The sequence below is a fragment of the Alligator mississippiensis genome, chromosome 6 (genome assembly GCF_030867095.1).
Source record: "Alligator mississippiensis isolate rAllMis1 chromosome 6, rAllMis1, whole genome shotgun sequence".
NCBI classification, from domain to species: Eukaryota; Metazoa; Chordata; order Crocodylia; family Alligatoridae; genus Alligator; species Alligator mississippiensis.
Window position 1 is genome coordinate 99983342 of NC_081829.1, and position 21710 is coordinate 100005051.

At 47.3% G+C, this 21710-nt stretch overlaps 1 protein-coding gene across 14 annotated transcripts in view; it reads left to right on the forward strand.

The window, feature by feature from the left end:
• BTRC (beta-transducin repeat containing E3 ubiquitin protein ligase) overlaps positions 1 to 21710 on the forward strand; it is a 144426-nt gene that overhangs the window by 37369 nt on the left and 85347 nt on the right. For 6 of the 14 annotated variants that reach the window (XM_059730219.1, XM_059730220.1, XM_059730221.1 and 3 more), the window contains 2 exons: positions 20061 to 20138; positions 21117 to 21251. The exons of 4 other annotated variants lie outside the window; for them this stretch is intronic. In XM_059730219.1, coding sequence (XP_059586202.1) covers positions 20061 to 20138; positions 21117 to 21251 — 213 coding nt within the window. The remainder of the gene's footprint in view (positions 1 to 20060; positions 20139 to 21116; positions 21252 to 21710) is intronic. 4 more of the 14 variants (XM_019499221.2, XM_059730225.1, XM_059730226.1 and 1 more) reach the window with 1 other exon arrangement.

Sequence of the window (21710 nt, forward strand, 5' to 3'; positions counted from 1 at the left end):
CAATTTCCCCAACTATTTAGCTGGTCTAATAAAACATACCGCATTTATCCAAAGAACCTTGCGTGCCTACCTTTTACGTAGTACTCCTCATCTCAGCATGTCTCATGCTATCGGTCTCCAAAAGCTATAGGTCTCCCAGTCAGTTTTGAATAGACCCTGCCCCTTATTAGCTCCTTAGGTCTGGTGAGATCTATCCCTCGGCACCTCTGCCTGCCGTCTCTTCTGTTGCCGTCATCTTAGCGAGAATTTTTCTGCACAATTTTCAGCGTAACATTGGAGACCTGCTTTTGAAGCCCAGCATTTTCTCACATTAAGTTAATTTTTTTTCCTCTAGCAAGCTTCAAGTAACTGGAGAAGAATATCAATGTTCTTTGCTCATGGCAAGAGGGAAGGTGCCATCTGGAAGGCCACTTAGTCACTGCTGAATTTGTCTAGTTATTTACATGCTTACCTTGAGATGCTCAGACAGAAATGATGAAACAGGCGCTTCCTGTCAGCTAAAAGCCTGCTGACGCCTCGTGGGAAACGTTGGCAAATAGTCGATTTAGAGACAGTTCTGTTGATCTGTCAGATAACTTCCATGTTTCTCTTTTCTGTGTGTTTATTACCAAGGTCGGACGTGGGAAATCAGGAACGGAGAGTTCCTTAATTCCCTTTGTGGCATCACAGCAGTTGCGATGTGGGAGCGGGAGGTCTGATTTAAGGTGGGGGGGATAAACAGTAGGATTAATATATTTCTCCAGTGCCTTTAAATCTCAGAAGATCCTCAAGTGCTTTGCTTATGCCACGGAAAGGCAGGTCATCTTTGAGGGAGGCCTGCAGCTGAATGACAGCGTTTTCGGGTAAGGAATGAGAAGGAAATTTTAGCAATGGAAAAAGAGCCAATGTCCTGCTCTTTCCTTCAGGCTCCTACTTCTGTGGAGCCTGTATTGTCCATGCAGAACAAGCCAGGATCCCAAGTCTTCCCAGGTGTTATCCTCCAGTGCAACAGAGAAATCATATTTGCAGAATAAAAATTGTAGTGAGCAGAATTCTGTGAAAACAGATCTCTTGAAAGTTTTTGTACACACTGGTAGGTATTAATGCCTTTGCATCCTGACTTAAAATTAAACTCAGTATAAAAGCAGCCATCCTATCAAAATGCTGTGTGTTTACAAGATTCAAGGTTACAAGAGTTAAATAGGCCAAAGGCTGAATATGCCAAGCATTATTCTATTGAATATTTCCCCAAAATAACTGTATAAAAGATATTTAGTAATAAGGTTCCTCCTTCTTAGCAGTGAAGATTTGTAGAGTTCAAAATATTTGTGAGGCATTGTTGTTCCCAGTGTACAGATGAGCAGAGAAGGAAGCAGCGCGTTTCAAGAAATTGCCTGAGGTCACACAGCAAGTTTGTGGGGGAGAGTGCTCCTGCCCATTTGTTTCGTTGTTCGACTCTTCCACAAGTAGGGCTAGGATTCAGAGAGACCTGGACACGTTGGAGGACCGGGCCAAAAGAAATCCCGTGAGGTTCAACAAGGACAAGTGCAAAGTCCTGCACTGAGGAGGGAGCGATCCCCTGCACCCGTGCAGGCTGGGGGCGATGGGCTGGGCAGCAGCTCTGCAGAAAAGGACCTGGGGGACAGGGGGCAAGAAGCTGAACAGGAGCCAGCAGTGTGTCCTTGTGCCAAGAAGACTACCAGCATCCTGGGCTGCATGGGTAGGAGTGGTGCCAGCAGATGGAGGGCAGTGATTCTTCCCCTCTATGCAGCACTGGGGAGGCCACATCTGGAGTCCTGTGTCCAGCTGTGGCCCCCCACTGCAGAAAGGATGTGGACACATTGGAGAGAGTCCAGCGGAGGGCAATGAAAATGGTTGTGGGGCTGGGGGACAGGACTGGTGAGGAGAGGCTGAGGGACCTGGGCTGATTTAACCTGGAAAAGAGAAGCCAAGACCGAGGGGGATTGAATAGCAGCCTTCACCTCCCTGCAGGGGGGCTGCGAAGAGGATGGAGCTGGACTGGTCTCAGTGGGGGCAGATACAAGACAAGGAGCAATGGGGTCTAGTTACAGCAAGGGAAGTTGAGGTTGGATATTAGGAAAAACTTTCTCACAAGGAGGGTGGTGAAGCACTAGAGCAGATTACCCAGAAAGGTGGTGGATTCCTCCATCCTTTGAGGTGTTTAAGACCCGGCTAGACAAACCTTTGGTCTGTCAAATAACAGACAAATTAGAAGATTGGATCAATGATGTAGTTGGGGCTGGGGCTGGTCCTGGTTTGAGCAGGGGTTTGGACTAGATGTGACCTGAGCTCCTGTCACACCCTCATTTTCTATGACTGTGAAGGTTGCATCGGGTCCAGGCAGTGGGGTACCATGGGCCAGGCCTGTGACCAGGCACCTGACGCAATTTGGGAAGCTCCCCAGAATGCTCCTTATGTAGAGTTTCCATTTTAGTTGCATACCCTGGTATAGAGTTTTGCATACTCTCATGGAGAGTTTAGATGATAGTTGTCTGGGCTGGCTTGCACAGAGCTGGTCCTGTCTCAGGCAGGGGTTGGACTAGATGTGACCTCCGCAGGTCCCTGCCCGCCTCACTCCTGTATGACTCCCCAGCGCGTCTCTGTCGAGACCCCAAACCATTATCCTGGGGCTGCCCACTGGAGAACAAAGGCCAGGGTTGGTTTGCTTGCGGTGGAGTTTGCAGTCCCCGGCGGGCGAGAGAGGGTTGAGATTTGTATATACCTTTGTCTAAAGGTTTTGCAGCGTACTCTCTAAATTCCCACAATCTGCTGTAATCGAGGCATTTGGATGAAATACTTGATCATGAGCAAGGCACCAGGGCCGATCATCTCTGCTTATGGAGGTGGCCTTGATCTACTTGGTTTTCCTCAAATTGGACATGGCCTCTATTCTCCTGACAGCTTTGCTTGGGCAAAGCCTGAGAATCCTTCAAATGAAGTAAATGAGAGGAATTTTTATAAGGTTGCCAGGCCTGGTGGAAGGTAGGGGGGCTGGACTGATCTGCATTACACCTTCTCTTTGCACCAAAGCCATTTTTTGGAGGAGGGTGGGAGACAAAGCTAGGGTCATCTGGAGGCAGTCGAATCATGCAGAGGCAACAGCCTGTTACAGCCAGGCAGCAAAGCAGCAGGCTTCCTTTCCAGCTGACTTGTTTGCCATTTCTTTGCACCGTGATAACCAACATGGAGGTTGATGCAGCTCGAAAGAATGGGTTTTGCAAGGCGTGGGGCCAGTAGCTCATCCCCAAATTCTGCTTCCTTCATAAACTTCATAGTGAGCTTCCTCCTGTTTATTCATGCGTTTTGTTTGAGAAGTCGACTTTTTTCGGCGCTGAAGAATACAGCGCATTTCCAAATGAGAGTAATAATTGCATTATTGATGGACCGAAGGTAAGTGACCCAGAGAAAGCAAGCTGTGCGTGCTCCGCAGTCACCGTGCTGCATGCACAAGTTTGTGGCGGTTCGCCTTAAAGCCCGGTTATTAGCACGGCTCGGTTTTGCATCTAATCGGAGGGGAAGCGTATCGTCCAGTCAAAAGATCCCATCAGCACGGAGGTATTATTGCACTTGACCAAAGCCTGCTTTGTATTCCCTGCTCCGGTTCTTTCCCAGTCACCCCGCGAAATGTGTCTGAAGGCTATTTACAGCGCGATTCGAAACCTGCATCATAATTTTGATGCCTAACAGCTAGAGTCGGTGGCTCCGGCACCCCCGGCCGGCGGCAGGCTCTCCCCCGTTTATGAATGTAGTTAGGTGGCCCCCAACTGTTTACAAGACAGCAGAGGTGAGTGCTTTGATTGACAAGTCAGAAATGCATTAGATCATTCCCTCTGCCAGTCTCTGGTTCACGCTGTTAAAAATGTCAGCCTCTCCAAGTTTGAATGGCAGCCCGAGGGCCTCAGAAGCTTTTTGTTTTCTGAGATGGAAACACAAATTGGATGTGTGCCTGAGCGCTTCATCCTGGGCTGTAATTTCATCTTTTAGCTAAGAACCACAAGGTACATGAGCAAAGCACCCTGTAAACAATAATACCGGGGAAAAAAATAAACAAGGTCGTGTTTCTGGTACGTTGATCCACCGGTGTCCTGACCTCTATCACGTTGAACATCTCCACTCTGATTGCTGTTCCCTTTGGCATTACAATGAGAGGGAGAGAGACTGACATAGGAGGCAAAGATTTAAAGTTGCAGTGTTGTTGCACATTTCTTGTATTGGCTATGAAATATTGAGCTGCCACGGTGTGGCACTTGTGTTTTTTAAGCAAAGTTTCTTATCGAGATGCTCGGGTCCGCTCTGCCAGCTTCCTTTCCTCCCACCGTCTCGCTGGTGAGGTTGGAAATCGGTACCGGTTACATGCAGAAAAGGGGATCAGGAAGATGACAGATATGCAACCCGATTAACCAGTTAACTTCCTCATTTAAACACAGCTGGGGGGGCGGACTTGGACTTTCAGGAGTCTAATTGTCCCCGGGGCAAGAGGAGCACTTGATCTGCTTGCACCGTGTGCCTGCAGTGATGGCCTCTGGGAAATGGGTGCGGTGCTACAGTGCAGCGCGTGCAACCCGGTTGTACAAAATCTACCTCTTGCTCTGTAACCGATGACCTTGACATCCTGGCCGGTTGATTAGCTGCTTTCTAATTGGTGCCCCATGGTCTTTCAGTACTGAGGAGCCTATCACAGGATGCAGGCCCCGCCACACAACTACGCTGCAGGATGTCCTCTTTCGTTTCAGGTGGGCATGCAAAGACCCACCTTGCAAACCTGACCCCAGATGAGCCAAGTGGTGGGTTCGGGGGTTTTGTTACTGCTGCCGGAGGGGGATTTGCAATTCAGGCGCTGGAAGCCAGTAGGGTTTTTGGCTTTGCTTCGGCATCTGACGTTTGCCAGCTTTGCAAATCAGTCTTCCGGCCTAAGTACCGAAACGAGGGAGGCAATAGCTGTTCTAGGAGCAAATGCTTCCACCCCTCAGCTGTTTGCCACCGCAGATAACAAATGGGATCACTAATGAAAATGCGCATTGTAACAGGAAAGCTTCCACGACTTCAACTCCGCACTAATGATCTTGTTACTGTATAGCAACCGGCGCCCTTCCTGGTAAGCCGAGGGGGTGAGGTCTGTCGTTCTACCAGCATTGGTTGGTTGATCGGTTAAAAATGATGCCAGGCAAGCGCGGGTTTCTCCTCTCCCCGTTAGAAGTCAGAAAGGTGTGTAAAGCTATTTTGACAAATGGCATATGTAGCGCCACGCCGAAGGGATACAGGTATTTTTAAATTTAGCTCTGGTTCCTGAGGATTGCGAACATCTGCTAAGAGGTATTGTAGAGCTCCACAATGCACTAATTGAATTACTCTTTTCTGGAGTTGCAGACTGCACTAATTGAATTAGAATCAGCGTGTGCGTGTGTGTGCGCGCACGCGCATGTGTGCGTGCGTGTGAGAGGGAGAGAAATGTGTGTGCGCGTGTTGCAATGTGTGGAGCAGAAGCCTTTGGGATGGAGGAGGTAATGGGAGCCGCGGCGGATCATGCGTACTGTGCTGCTATCTAATGGCTTTTTGTGGAACTGCAAGGTCTCCTGGGAAGAGAGAACATTTTAATCCTTGGCATGACCTAGGGCTAAGCTCATCTCGCTTAATTCAGATGGTCCCAGGCCATTTTTCAAAGCTTTAAATAATGGCAAGAAGAAAGTTTGGCGTGTTCGCCTGAATTTCTAGTAAGCAGGGTTCCCCCCCCCTTTTTGTTTTTTTAAGAAAGCTTTTAAATATAATTTTAAATGGAAATGCACGGGTGAATTTCCAAGTGCTTGAGCCCAGATCTCACATTCGTCTTTCTGCTTTGCCTTTAGAGGCAACTCTAATGCCTCATAACCGGAAGAGTGTGATTAAGCATACAACATCAGCGCCTCCCGTTAAATGTTAATATCTGCCTCTCTCCCTCTTCCTCGTGAAGTTAGCATGCGCCAGCCGATTGTAAATCACTGGGCTTGGCTATAATTTTGTGTTTGAACAACTCCATGGAAAGTGCTTCAAACGTAGCCGGTTGCACGAGATCAGGTTCTACAAATCTCTGCTGAACCGGCAAAGAGTTAAAGGATGTAATTTTACCACAAACCTGGGAAAGTTGTGAAGCACTCAGATGTGCAATAAATCTTTATCATCCGGCCTTTTAAGTCAATGTTAGTCACAACTCAGCGATTCCTGTAAAACTGATATCATGCGTACATAATTCCAGGGAAGTTGAAATGCAAACACATTTCGGAGAACAGAACAGGAGCAGCCCTGTTGCAAAGCAGGACTTTAACTAGGCACGCAGGCCATTTAAATGCGCTTGCCAAATCCTAAAAAATCAAGAGGTCAGAGAGAGACTCATTAAGTCCTGGTTTTTGAGAATTACTCTTCTATTGAGAAGTTATGTCCTGCAGTGTACGGCCATTTCCCGTTTTATGTGCGTAAATAATCGAATGCTCCAGTCTGCGGGCTTTGGAGAGCTAGACGCCGTTTGCAGCAGGTCCTCACTAATTTCCAGTGTAATATTGCTGACTGATCTTTCTCTAGTCTAATAGCAGAGGCTGTGCTATAGTGAGGGCTCGTTGTTAAGACTTGATGGCTTTGCAGAACATAATGAAGTAATTTATTATGATGCTGCATAATATAACTAAAACTAAACTACGTGTCAGAGGGAACAAGCAACCCGGTCGTTTTCTGTGGCATCTATTCACCTTCTGCCGCTCTACGAGGATCTGCAATGGGCCTTCCTTTCAAAGAGCAGTATAAAGCCAGTCGAAACAATTTGGTAGACTGATATTTTGATGTAAAGATTTTTTTGGAGGAGATTTTTTTGTGAGCCAGTGCCATCGCTGGAAGTCTGTCTCCTTTATTCAGATTTGTAGTCGCTTTCCTTTAGAGCGGTCTCCGATGGTCAGCCTTCTTGGGTTCTCTTCCAAATAGTCCAGCAAACTGTTTCCAGGAGGCATTGCCAATCAAGCATTCAAGTAATTCATTGCAGGCAGAATGCCGCTGCCCAAATGTTGCAATTGGGGTGCATATTTATTTTTTAAACATTTGCCAGTGTCGTTTGGCACCGTTGTCAAATGTTCGGTGACGGCATCCCTACGCACCTCGGTCAACAGCCAGCCATATGCACGCAGCTTTGTAGAACAGAGCCTGTGGCGTGCGTCTCCAGATATGCAGCCGCCTCCCGAAAAACCTGACCAAGAAACACTCGAGTCCAGCCAAAAAAGAAGCCAAGAAACCTGCAAACACTTTTGATTTCTGCAGTTGCTTCTTGAATGATTTGCGTTCCCTTAGCATTCGGATTAATTAAGTCCTGCAGCGTATATTTACAGCGTTTTACAGAAGCAGGACGTTGGATGCCGTGGGCCACTTGCTTAGATGGTCCTGCTTTGAGCCGGGGGGGGCGGACTAGATGACCTCCTGAGGTCCCTTCCAACCCAAATTTTCTATGATTCTTACTCTGTGGCAGGTTCAGGGATGTTGTCTTGGGGTTGACTGTGGAGTTTTGCCAAGAGGTTAGACAATGGATTTGCATGGGATGATCCTGCCTCAGGCAAGGGGTTGGACTAGAACAGGGCGTCCCAAACTGGCACGTGTACCCCTACACGGGAGAAATTGTGTAATGGCGGATTTAATTTTCATTCTAATAATAACTGGCATTTAAGGGAGGGGTTAAAACGTAAAACATATACTGGTGGGGTGCTCAGGCAGCTGGTAAATGTGCAAGGGGATACGCAATAAGAAAAAGTTGGGGAACCTCTGGACTAGATGACCCATGGAGGTCCTTTCCAACCTGACTTCTCCGTGACTCTTGATTCGGCGAGGTAGGTGATGCATGCTAGCCCGTGCTATGCTCACAACACGGTCCGTTATCAAATGGTACAAAAAACAACACCCTGATGGTTCGGATTGTTTTTAATAAAAAATTTGCGGTGTGAAAACCCCTGCTAGCAGCACCTCTTGCTGCCAGGGCCAAGGATTGTAGGTGGCTTTACTGAGCTGTCTTTACGTGGCGTAGGAGTAGGCTCGGCGCAGCTTTAAGAAGCTGTTAGTGGAAGAGCCTCCATTCCATGCAGTGTACAGAGTGCTCTTTAAAACAATCTATTTCTAGGACCTAAATTGTCCTGGGACCAGCTCTTGATATAAAAATTCATAGAAACCTGTTTTTCAGAGTGTGGTAACTTCTTGCCATAGTGCTGTAGTGTTAGAATTCACATTGGCCAGGTTGTTCTGTAAATTAAACAGTGACAGCTCCCCTCGGGGGAACAGCCAATGTATTTATGATGATGTGCTGATTACACAAAATACACTGCAAGCAGAAAACAGCTGCAGAGAACAAACCTCTTAAAAGAATACAATTACAAATAGCACCCTCAGTATTTCTAGTGGTGAGAGTAAAATACAGCATGCTAATGCCGCTTTGCTAGCCTGCTTCCAAAGAAGAAAGGGGATAGATGAAGCAAAGAAGCTAAAGTGTGGTTGAATGCACTTGCAGTGCCAGTACAGAATGGCATGTAATCTGTTCCTGAAGGTGAGGGGCAAGAACACACTGCAGGCATTGTCTCTGCTAAACTTCCTTCCTTCAAATTTCCTGCCATTGCAGCGCCAGCTGCATTGGCACGTAGGCGCATTTGGGTAACCTAGTGTTTTAACCACGCAACCCTCTTCCAAGCAGATCTAGATGACCTCGCGGTTGAAAAGACCCACGGATGGTCTACTTGAGTGGTCTAACCATTGCCAACAGCAGTGGAGCTGTGACCACACGAAATTGTCCAAAAATGGGTCTTCATCTAAAAGCAAGACTGACTCCTACTATGTACGGCCAACTGCTTGTTTTGAAGGCTTGCACCCAAGACCGCAGTGGACATCTCCCCGTATGCAGCACGCCAAGGTCCTTGCATCGGAGAGTTTACCATTGCAGTATCGATGCGGTGCAACAAAGCGTGCAGAAAAACAGAATGGGGAAAGGAGACAGAGGTCAGATTTTCAATACTCGGCCCAGAGAGCCGGGGCAGGAACAGAGGGAAGGGGCAGTGGTGCATTGTCCGCTCGGAGGGGGAACAAAGGATGGGAGTAGGAGGAGGTGTTATGCCTCCAGCGGGAAGTTGCCTAAGGACTGGTGTAGGATCACGTTGTCTGGGGAGACTTAGCATGCCATGGCTATAGCAGTTCGCAGCACCACTAAGGCCTCCGTGTAAGTGGGCTTTTAGTAATATGATCGTTAACGTTTGACTTAATGGCGAGATAGAGGTTTCTGTAGGAGACATCAGGGGCCAGAGGTGTCCTTCCCGCCCATGTGGGTTCATCATGTACAGGGCAGGTAGGAGCTACATATAAGACGGCAAAATCTCCCTTGCTTGATGGCATCCTAGTGTCACTTTTGGACTGGCCTCTGTACAGTACGTGTCTGTGCCCAGGCAGAGTCTTCTGTGTAGACCCCTGGAAACCGTATTGAGCTTCCGACATATAAATCTGGTTTTACAGCCAGCACCAGCAGTCTTTCTGTCCGTCTGCCTTTCGGGCTTTTTTTTTTTTTTAATTGTTGTTTTTTTTTTTTTAAATCAGTTTTAAGCCTCTTTCCATTGTCCTGCTCTGCTGACATCTATCCCATGTGGCAAAAAGGAGTTTTGTATAATCTCCCTGCTTTAATCAATAGAATAATTGATAAACCAGATAAGATTTAAACTGATTACCTCCCGAGTAGAATCCCCCAGGGTCCCTGGACTCTCTTAATTTTGACATGTGTGTTGTGTACCCCGCGGATGAAGTGCAGTGTGAATTATCTGTTTTTATTTGCTTAATGACGGGGAGGGTGTTAAAGTCAAATGTTTAATTAACCCAGCAATGGGCTGCGCTGTCACTTACACACGCATCCAGCTGATTGAGATATCTCACCGAGAATACTGAATAGGAATGATAATGTGGCACTGAGACGGAAGATTGCTTTTTCAATCCATTTGCTGGGTCACTGCTTTGAATGTCTTATTGGATGAAAGGCATTCAGCCTGGAAAAAAAAAATCAGCATTTAAGTACATTTTGTTTCCCTGGCCCCCTCTCCACCAAGAAGTTAACTAAAGCAGATATGTTGTAGGTTTAATAACTCATTTGTGTCCTAGGAAAAGGCTGTGAAGAGTGGGGCTTGAGCGCTCGTGGTCTAGAGCTGTAGCGTTTCCTACAGAAACAAAATTTTACTAGCCCGGAGGTATCTGAATGTGAGCTCTTACAGACACACACCTCTTTACCCTTCGTTCTCTCGTTGCTTGATTACCCACTTCGTTTTATAGTCACCCTCGTGCTAGCGACTCTTCATCCCCAGTCCGGGGGGGCAGGATAGGCAGTCACCTCTTTGAAGCCCCCCACCCACTTCAAAAAATCCTGCCTTGAAGTTGTTGGGTTTCTTTTTTATTTTTTTTAGCAGAATCTAATGATAGGGGTAATTTAAAGCGTTTTAGGGGTTGTTTCATTTTCCCGTGCGTATTGTGTTGAGCCAGACAATCGGAACAACCTAGGGGTTTTGTGTGGCAGCTATTGTTAAGAGGCAGTGGTACTGCCTAGCCAGATGTTACGTACTCCAGCCCTAGCTCAGCACCCTCATTTGCTATTCTTTTATTAGACGGGGAGGGAGGGGAGGGGAGGAGAGCTTGCCTGCTGCCTTTGATAAAAGATTGGGGAGCATTTACACACGTGCACCCTTGCCGGCTCGTAATGAGTTTGTCCTTGATCGCGCGCGGACATGAATACATGATGTATTAGAAGTTAGCAAAGTCTGACCTACAGCCAAAGGATAGCTGACGTCCCGTCCATTAATCATATCAAATAGAGCTGATTGCTGTCTGGGTAGCAATAGGGAAAAAACCCGTGCATTTAGAGTAGTAAAGCAGTGCTTCCTATGTCGAGGAAGGAGCATGGCCCTGTGGGTAGAGTCCAGCGGTTCTGTGCATTAGCTTATTCGGTGACTAGGCAGATCCCTTTGGTTCGAGGGGTCAGGAAGAACAAACAGCAAAGAACAGGAAGAAGAAGCCTGGGCAGGGGCTGGAGCGATAAAGCCTTTGAGGTGAAGAAGTACGTGTTAAGGTTTGGAGCTAGGAAGCCAGCCAGAGGACCTGGAGAAGTGGGGAAACGAAGCCCGAGGAGGTTGAAGGAGTGACGGCAGGGGAGGCGGTGGATAAGGGGTTCGGTAGCGGGGCTCGGGGTTGGAGCGTGCCTCCCTGCGAGGGAGCGCTGAACGGAGGTGGAGAATAGTGCTTCACAAAAGGCTGTGGATTCTACAGAGAAACTAGCCAACCTTACAGGCCATTTATCAGAGTGCTTTCAGTTCCCAAGCAGATGAAGCCATAATAAATATTGAGCAAAGAAAGTTAATCTGTATCTAGAGAATTTTAATAAATAAAAAGTTTTAAAAAACCTCTCCCCAGACCTGTTGGCTCTTGCTAACTCTTGTTAGTACTAGAAATATGTTTTTGACAATTCTTTGGGATGTTAGCTTATGTTCACAACCTGTAATAGCTGACTTGGTGCTATTTTTTTCTCCATATGTGGGAAAAAATCAAGAAAACAGCTGGTTCTAGGATATATCAGCACAGATAAAAGCTTTGGTTTCTCCAAAAAAACAAGCAAAATGAAAGGAACTAATCCTAACCTTGGTATTTCCGCATGCTGAAGTGAAGTGTTCAAAATGAATTTTTGTGTTCCTCAAACGAAGGAATGCGGCAAAGCGAACCGGCAAGGAACACAGCGGGATGATTTTCTTCCCTTTTGAAGTGTTTCTGTTCCATCCCAATTTGCCTCCACGGTTTGCGTGTCTGAACATTTCCCGTTCTTAAGGGTGAATTAACTTACGCTGCAGTTGGTGGTGGGAGATGGAACAAGCGTTTGAAAGATCAGAGGAATTGTTAAGGTTGTCTCTGAGACTGGAAAAAGTCGTTTGAAGGGGTGGAACGAAGCACGGGAGGGAGATGGACACAAGCACGGGCAGATCGCATGGTTCAGGACTAGTCCCAGGGCCTGTCCTAGCTGAGTGCCATTGTCTGATGCTCAGAAGTTTGCCCAGCATAGTTGCTAGGGTGTATTTAATCAATTGTCCTCTGTATGCTTGGGAATATAGGTGTTTCAGATCCCTGGAAAATGGAGATCTGCCTTGAGGTGCTGCCAGATAGCTGAAGCACAGAACGTGGGGCACGTCTACATGTTCAGTAATGCGCGTTAAATCTAGTACCTCCATTGTGGGATATGAGAAGAAGATGCCTTAGCCTATTTTAATGCACAAGAGCACAGTTTTTTGTGACACTTTAACGTGCATTAAAATAGGCTAATGCGCATTAAAGTGCACATGTAGACGTGCCTGTGGGCTGCAGCATTGCACAGTGCCTGCAAAGGTGGAGATTGACTTGATTATTTAGGAGAGAAATGCCAAAACAGTCGCGTGTGTGCATGCACACACACGTATCCCTACGCATACAGGCGCACGCAAATAAAATGCAACCCGAGTCCTCAGGCTTTCTGTCGCTCAAGCCCTGTTATGAGGAATGGGGAAGTAGCACTGCCTAATGCAGATGTCTGAGAGTTACAAAAATAACCAGATGTCCTGATTAGCAGAAGCAAATGTTCTCCCCTTAATCCACGTGAAATCGTATTCAAAGGCTCTCCGGATTGTGTAAATAAGGCACCGACAAAAATTGGAATATAAAGGGCTATCGGCCAACTAGCTTGCGAGGCTTGAAAGCTTGAATATTAAAAACAAATTTACCACTGTTGACTCTCTTAAATTCATAGAACAGAAGTGTTAAGCAGGGCTGCTTCCCGGGGAACGGGGAAAGGCTGTTCTCATTAGCCATATTTTCACTCGCTCTCTTCTGAGAAATTCCTAGTTAAGCGGAGCTAGCTTTTTTGAAATTCCCCTGCATGGAGCGTTTCCACCACCTGGCTTCCGGTTTGTTCTGATGCAAAAGCCACAACTTGATACTGTTGGAAAGATCTGTTTATTCATCATATCTTTGATTAATGTTTGTACCAGCTTTTAAAGATGTAAGTATTAAATTGAATTCGCTATTCCCCCGGTAATGTTAAGACTTCCCACCGCTTTACCTTAATCTTTCTAGTAAATTAATAACTGATGAATGAAAAGAATCAGCTTAGTATGAAAATTTGTCTTAATTTTCCAAAGTTCTGCTGCCACGTCGCAGCGTTCGGGGTAGACGCGCGTTCTGCTCTGATTATATTAGCTTTGTCACAAAGCGAGGAAAACGCAGAGAATCTCCTTCGCTGCGTGCGAGACGTTAGGGCTGTATTAAATTCCAAGAGATCTCGTCGTTCTGGAGGTGCAGATGTACTAGGGCAGCTTCAGGTTGAAATTTAATATACTCACATATACATGATCTCGCGTGTGTGCGTGCGCACACATACACTATCCCACCCTTAATTGTAAGCTTGCTTAAACCTCCAATTTTAAGAATTATTGGGAATCGTGGTTGCTTCTGCCTGGCCCTGTAGCCCTGGATCCGGCCCCACTGTGCTAGGCACTGCACAGACCCTTTAAAAATAAAATCCAGGAAGTTTCACTCATCTGATCTGGGTTCTTGTTTGCGCCGTGGGCCGCGCTCCAAGAACGTGCCGTCACCTCCTGGGCTCATATATCTAAGAAGCATTCAGTGGGCACATCTATACATGCACTTTAATGTGCATTAGCCTCGTTTAATGCTTATTAAAGTGTCACTAAAAAAGCTGTGCTCTTTAATGCACATTAAAATAAGCTAATGTGCATTTTCTTAGTACCTCACAATGGAGTTACTAGATTTAATGTGCATTAACTAAAGCCCTGGGTGTGTAGATGCACCGAGTAGAAGTGCCACCCTCACCTGTTTCTGATCCCCTGTATCATTGATTAGAAAAGGCATCAAATCCCTCTGCCCCCTTCTCTACCCCTTTTTTCCTTTGTGTCCATGATCCAACACACACCCTTTGCAAAAATACCAGTTAGCCTGGGACTTGCAGGAGCTCGGAAATGGTCTCATCCTTCAGCCTGAGCTGAAGTCTCTCCTTGCGCCTCGATGCTGCGATTGATGGCGGTCTTTCCAAACCTCTCGTTGCGGCTAATGCTCAGAGCTGCAGGTGCCAAACAGGGTTGGGGTGGCCGTCCGCTCCTCCGCCTTTCATTGTCGTGGGGCTCCCTGCACGTTACAGCTGTCGCTTTTGTTTTATCTACCGAGCACGTTGAGTATTGCTTTCAAACCTGCCCTTTTCACACTTGTTTTTCTCCAACCAGCCCAGTCCACCTCAAAGATAGGTGTTGGATAGTGCAATGACTATTCAAATAGCAGGAATCGGAAGGGATTGCCTCTCTCAGGGTGGAGGAAAGAGGTTGCCTTGAAATGGTTAAAATGGACTCGGAGCCCATAATTTTTAACTAAAATATTGCTTTCACGCTGACTCAGGCTATGCCAGGTTTCATCCTAGCACTGTTTGAAATGGCTGAGATATTTATAAAGTGACAGACTGCATTTATAAAATCAGGATGCCGGCAGTCCCATAACGATAACAGTGCTCTTGGACTCATCTATCACTTACAAAGGTTATTGGAAAGGGAACGTTGGGCCTTCGCTGTACTCCAGCGCTAGACTGGCATTTATTCTCCTCTTCCCCCTCCCCCTTTTAACCATGCTCTGGCTGAGAGAGGCACAGAATAATTCAGGGTGCTTTTTCCATCCTTTCCACTCTGCTCTGCCGTCGCCCATGGCCTGACCCAGACCGGGGGAAATTCTGCTTTCTGGCATCTTGGGACCACCAAAAGCCGGATGGGACATATAAAACTTCTTGTTTCTTGGCAGGCCGCTGGCCTGCGATGGAAGAGAGCGCTGCGTGCTGGCTGGCACATTTAACCCGCGGCTGGATGGGTACACGGGCCTTCTGCTTCATGATATCAGTCTGCAGACAGATTGCTGAGACACTTTATCTGCTGCCTCTTGGCTCCTCCGGTCTTCCCCGCATGCACCGGGGGTGACGTACCGTTCAGTGGAGGGCACACCTCTTTGGTCACCTCTGCAAGGAGTTGGAAACTCTGACCTCCTGCTTCGATGTGTGGGAGGAATGGCTGGTCCCTTAGCGTGCCTGCAGGCTGGGAGCACGGCCGGATCAGCGGCGTGCTTCGGGAGATGTTGCTGCTAACGTCAGAAATGCATTTTCAGTGGAAAGGCACTACACAAATACCTGGGCAGTGACATCTGAAATCCAGGTTGTGCTTGGGCTCATCTCAGCTTGGACACCGCACCCATTCCTCTGTAGCTTGTGGGGCTGAGATGCCCGGAGCAGACTTCCTTCCTTCCACACTGATAAGTAAAAACTCACCCAGCTCTACCTTACATTGCCTAAAATGAGCCTTAATTGGTTGGAAATGACCTGGATATGGGGGAGCTCGATTAAAGTCCAGGCTGCACATGACAACACATTTATAATATTTTTTCCAAGGCGGGCAAGTACTGCCTGTATCGGATGCAGGTGTTAAAGCAGTAGTTGGTTTGAAAGGCCAGTGCGGCACAAGTTCTGGCCTTTGGGAGAGTGACAAGTGTTTTGCCTGCATAAACAAAATATTTTTTCCCCCCGAGGTCCACGCACACCTAGTTTCCCTTAAGCTCATCATCTCTGTCAGGTTAATCAATAGGCACCGTATGGCAGAGGGTCAGTAATCAGTGTCATCGTGCCTTTAAATCGTGTTGAAAATTTGCTTAAAGCCTGGGCCAATTAACATCGAGATGATGAATGGATGGGTAGATGGGAAGAGCCTGGCGCTCAGGGGCTTTGTGAGAAGGAGATGCTCAGCTGTTGAGCAGCAGACACCAGCGAATAAAATCAGCCATTCATGTGAGCTCAGTCCACCCACTCTTAATGATAATGTCAATCTAGCAAAATATATACACATTGGAGTTGTCATGAGTTCATAAATCAAAGGAGTTTGTCAAAGGCATTCAGATTAACGAGGCAGCAGCAATAACAAGTCAAATTTGCATAGAGAATTGCCCGAATCTCAGTAAATTATGATCCTGTTTTTCATTTGATTATTTGCTAATGTCTCAAGAGGGAGAATGATTATATTAGCATGCAAAATCTACTCCAGAAGTAGAAATCGGAGGTATAGCAGACCAGCACACGATGACAATTAATCAGTTTCTGCATACTAGCATAAATGCGCAAGGCCCAGAAATGAACTCCTCTTTTTTATTATTATTTCTCCTTGCTACTGATCCAAATGGTTCAGCTTGACAGAGACTTTATATTGCTTTAACAGTGTTCTGAATTGTGCCTGCAGGCAAGACATAGTTATGCAGCTATAACCAACCTATCCATCTGCCAACCAGATTGGAATTCTCCTATCCAAGGCTTCCATTAACCCCTACTGACAGCTCCAAACAGGATTAAGAATTTGAAAGCATAAAAAATAGTCGTGCTCCTTGTATAGACGCACGGTGCTCCCCCACCTCCCCACGATTGCAAAAGGGCTGGGTCTGCACTGGTTTATAATCGGTGCTGGGCAACGCGGCACCAGAGACAGCCTCCGTTGTTGGGGCTTCCACCAGCCCTGTCCAGTGGGTAGCCCCCGACTTATCCGTGCACCCACATTTGCTTGGGTGGGCTCTACACAGAGCGTACTGCTTGCCATCACGTGTCCGAGGCTTTCCCGACGGGTCTTGGCGTGCAGTATAACACAGTGTATTTGATGCGGCAGGGGCTGGATGTTAGTAAAAAATAAAAATAAAAAATTGTGGTCGTCACTGAGATGCAGTGTGCCATGGGATGGCATCCTGGTAGCTACAGGCTGATTCCAGGTGTGGTTGCAAAGGAGCCCCCCATAGCAGACAGCTCCCATTTTAGGGCAGATGAACTACAGAAGGCAAAACAGCTTTGCGTCGGCCTCTGACGGGAAGGTGAAGGAGGACACCTAAAGGCTAAAGTGGGTTCAGGAGTCTCCCTTTCACTGACATTGTGCGACCTTGTGTCAATCCAGTAGCCTCTCTGCATCCTACGTGTGAACACGGCAGTCTGCATCTCTCAGGAGCGCCCTGACCTTCCTCTGTGAGCTTCAGAGGAAAGTGTGCAATTCTTTGCTACGCCTGTAGAAGATACGAAGAACAGACCATCTCTTGCGCTGGTTTTAGTTTCCCACGAAGTGGCGATGAAATCCCAGAATTTGCCCCAGTTGCAAGAGAGGTGGTACACGGTTTTGGCCTCGCCCCTCCACCCGAATAGATGTCTAGTGCCTTCATCAGCCGCAGTCGCTGCAAGCCATCAGTATTTCTTTTTAGTTGGTCTAATAAAAGATAGCACATCTACCCGAAGAACTTTGCCTGCCAGTATTTCTAATACGCCCCGGCTTAATATCCAGCCACCAAACGCTCCGTTCTAGAGCTGTGCTGCAAAGCGTATTTTGATAGCCGCTAGAGGGTGGCCAGAGCAGTTCCCCTTTTGTCTTCCTCCCTCCCTGGCACCAGGCATCTCTCATGTCATGCTGAAGCAAAGCTCAGACTGATGCCCCAAAAGATTTGGGGGGCGTGGGGGGCAAGAGGAAATGCAGGTAGGTGTCCTTTTCCTGACATCTGGTACAGCAAGTCTACCTTTGACACCGAAGGCTGAATGACTCTGATGCAGATACGGTTACTTCTGAAGTATTCGGAGGCTCATAGTGCACCTGCATTGATGCTTTTCCTGTCCCTGAGAAACGAGGGGGAGTTCTTAACATCTGGGCTTTGTTTCTTGAGCGTGATCACGCTTTCCAGTCATTCCGTCTTCACCAAGCGGAACTTCCTCGCCGGCAAAAGTGCACGAACAGCGCTCCTCTTTAATAGTCTGCGATCGGAGCTGCTGCGTTGGTGCCGTGGGATGGTGGGGCGCCAAGCTGTGAGCCACCATATGCACTTGGCAGTCTTTGTCTGGTCTTTGTTCAGCCAACCTTTTAGCCTTGCCACCTATAAAGATAATGAATGCAAAAGGGTCTTCTGCTTGCCTTTAACATGAGACGTTCAGCTTCACAAAACGAGGAAAACTTGCCGCGTGGAGATGAGAGAATTTCAAAACACGGGCGGATGATGCACCTTCACCACTGTGTTTCTTGGCTTTTGATGCTTTAAATCGTGGGAGACGCTGGATGGTGGTTGGAGAGGCAGACGTGGCAAGATTTTTCTTTAAAGAATGACTTTGGGAGGGAGGGAATGATTTTTGAAGTTTGCCACGAGGAGGAAATTGAACATTAAAAAATTCATGTTAAAATCGTTTAAGAAAGAGCTTCCTAGGAGTGCATCATCATTATTGCAGATTCGTTTCTCTTTAATCTCCCCCCCCCGCTCGCCCCCCAGTATTCCTGCATTAATGGCTTGCTAAACTGTACTGACAGGTGCGGAAAAGCAGCCTGCGCGCCTCTGCTTCCTTTTTTTCTTTTTTTCTTTTTACACACATAGGGTTTTCACCTGGGTTTTCATCGCTCCGTCTGAGCCAGATTTCATCTGACTTACTCCTAGCTGAAGCCTTGCATGAAAACTTTCAAAGCCTCTCCTCTTCTAGCAATTTATCAGGCCTGTTTATGATTGATTTCCGTTACAAACCCCTGGCTTCAGCATCCCAGATGTCATAGTGCCTTGCGCGTTCTTTATCTTGTAAACTCGCTAGTTGGCTTGCAAACCTTGATTTACCTGGAATCCCTGGGAATGATTTATGCCATCCCGAGAGGTTTTTTTGGTTGTATTTTTTTTTCCTTTGTCTTCCCTTTCTCAGAAGACTGCGTGTGCACTTGCCTTGCCTCCTTGGTGATCTCTTCCTCCCCTTCGACAAAGCCACCAACCTTTGAGCTGCTTCGATCCAAATTGCACCTGCAGCAGGCATCTACTCTGCTGTTCACACTGCTCTCTGCTTGTAGGGTACCAGCTCCTCCTTTCCCTGCAGATGCAGCCCTGAAGTCCATCACTGAGGTGCAAGCTTTTCGAAACATCTAGTGTGCCGGGAGTACGTGAGGAGAGGAGTTCTGGGAGTTGGGGCTGAGTGCGGGTGCAGCCTCTATCATCAAATCCTTTCCTTATCCCATCTGCATCACCTCTGCCCCCTTGCACAACACCCCCAAACAAAGATTTAAGCAGGGCAGAATATCCTGAGCCTGTGCAAACTGTGGAAACAGAGCGAGCGGATGGATCCCTGTGCTCTAGCATCGCTTCTATGGCCAACGTGGGGATTAGTGCTCCCACCCCGGTCACTGTTAACTGAACATGTGCCGAAGGCAGATCATGTCCTTTGAAAAGCTGTCGAGCACCACTCTATGGCAAGTATTTGTAGTTTCAGCGTGAGCAGGGCAGGAGTCTCTCAGCGGGCTTTCTGAACCCCAGCCAGGAGCATTGTCTAGAGACACCATAGGCCCTCCTTTTCTTTCCTTTCCATCTCATCTTCCCTACTGGTGGCAGTGGTGTTTAACACTATAGGATCCCAATCATTTGCTTCTGGAGAGCGGGGGAGATGCACCAGTGATGGGTCTAGTGCTCTCACAAAATTTCTGGTGACCCGATTCACCAAAACATAGAGGCGTGCCCACGAAAGTAGAGCTTTGGCTGGCCACTGGATTCCACACGATCTGTTAACGTTCAGCCTACCGTCAGGTGTCGTAATATAAGGCGGGATTGCATTTTATTAGCAATCTTTTGTTTCTTTTAAAGAAAAAAGGATCTGTTGAACACCTGCTATTGCAGGGAATTCAGAAACAGATGTTGCTGTACCACATCAGGCCGTCAGTTCACCACCTCTGGCATCCCACTGCCAACAGCGGCCTGGTACGGATTACCTCGGAAAAAAGCCAGAGCAACCAGACTTCTCCACTCTGTCGGCCAAATGGTGCAATGTTACATCAAGCAGGAAAAATGTTCTCAGCCACAACAAGCCATTTGGCTTACAAGTACAAGTTAGCCTCAGGTGCATGCATGCGTAGAATAACCCAGCTTGAGTAGCTGCAAATACTCCGTTCCCTTTCCTCCCGCAGAATCGTACTGGGGATACGAACTGAATTAAAGCTTACTTTCTTTCACAGAATTCCTCTGAGAGAGAAGACTGTAGTAATGACGAGCCCCCTAGGAAGATCATTCCAGAGAAGAATTCACTTAGACAGGTATGCAATCAGTCTCTTTAAAAATACAGTAAAACTTTCTAGCTACTTGGATCTTAAAACACTTTGGGAAGCTACAGCCTGATTTTTAACTGGCAAACATGTCATGCTCAAGCATCTGAAAGTCCTTTCTTTACCTTCCTTGGCAGCATGAGCATGCACAAAACAATGTACCTGGGAAAATCAAACACACAAGTTGGGCTTTCATAAATATGAAGAGTGATGACTCTATCGGAGGAAACCAACCTGCTCTGTGGAGCACTATCAACTGTGACTTGGTAGCTGAACTTTCTTTACTTGCTATTCATCAAGAACGCTCCAGCCTTGTCTTGTAGCAATCCTCCTTTCTCCTTCACAGTACGCTTTGCCTTCCCATGAGACTTTGCCTCCAAGAATCTCAAGCAGTTAAGCTTCATACCACCTGAGACAAGTAGATTTTCTTGGAGACACTGTCTGGGCTGATCACCTAAAAATAGCTCCGTTTTAATTTCCCTCTAAAATAAGTTCCTGTGAATGAAAACCTGGACAGCAGCAGGGAAAACATTTCATGCAATCCCTTTTATATATAAAAGCAAATTCCTTTCCATGTTAATTGAAGCTCTTTGGAGTAGGAACTATATCTTCCTCTATGCACTATGCATTCCTGAACACTGTGGGGTTCAAGAAATAAATGCCACAGTGCCTTTTAAAGAGAGGGAATCCTGAACTCTCTCTTCTTTCCTCACTCCAAAAAAAGGATGATTTACCTATTGCAATCAAAAGAGCCATTTTAGGGATTCCCCCATCTTGGCTTAACAAGAAAGAGAGGCCCTTTAAACTAGCCTCCCTGTGCATGAGGTTAATTTTACAGTGTGTATTAAGCACTTTGATGTTACGGTAGTGGGTGCAGTGTAAATACCTTGGTCTGGATAAGGGACCAACCCTTCCAGTCATAGGTGTTTTAAGGAAAATTATTTCATTAAAAAATACCTCTTTCCCCAGACCTCAGCAGAAGGGGCTGCTCATCCTGTGCCAAATGTACAGCCACCAGAAGTCGGGGTTGTGCCTAGGAGAGCAGCCGGCCACAGAATACGGGGCCCTTGGGCTCTGGTGGACCTGGCAGTCGGTGGCAGGAAGGTGAGCGAGCGCTGATACAGTCCCGGTCATCCCCCAGCTGCTTTGCCTGTTGGCACTGCTGCAACCCTACCTCCTGCTGCTGTCCCCATGCAGGAGCTGCCACGTGCCCCAGTTAAAGCTGTCACTGCAGAACATAGCAGTGGCCGTGGCAGTTCTGGGTCTGGCGTGGGGCACGCAGCCAGAGCTGTGCAGTGTGCCCCGTGCCAGAGCTGCTACCACCGCACACCCAGGGCACTGGATCCCTGCAAGGAACCCTGCAGCCTGGATCTGGCTTGGGCCCAAGGTGAGCTTTTCACCCCTGCTGTAGATCATGGTGCAGCTGCATCCTGTCTTCCATGGTGTGAGGATGTACTATCCTGCCCAGAAGGGACATGAGCCTAGCATGTTGCTTTTGTTCATCTGCTTACCCCTTTTTGTTGTTAGCTAGTTCCCTAACCGCCTGCCGTTATCATGGCGTTG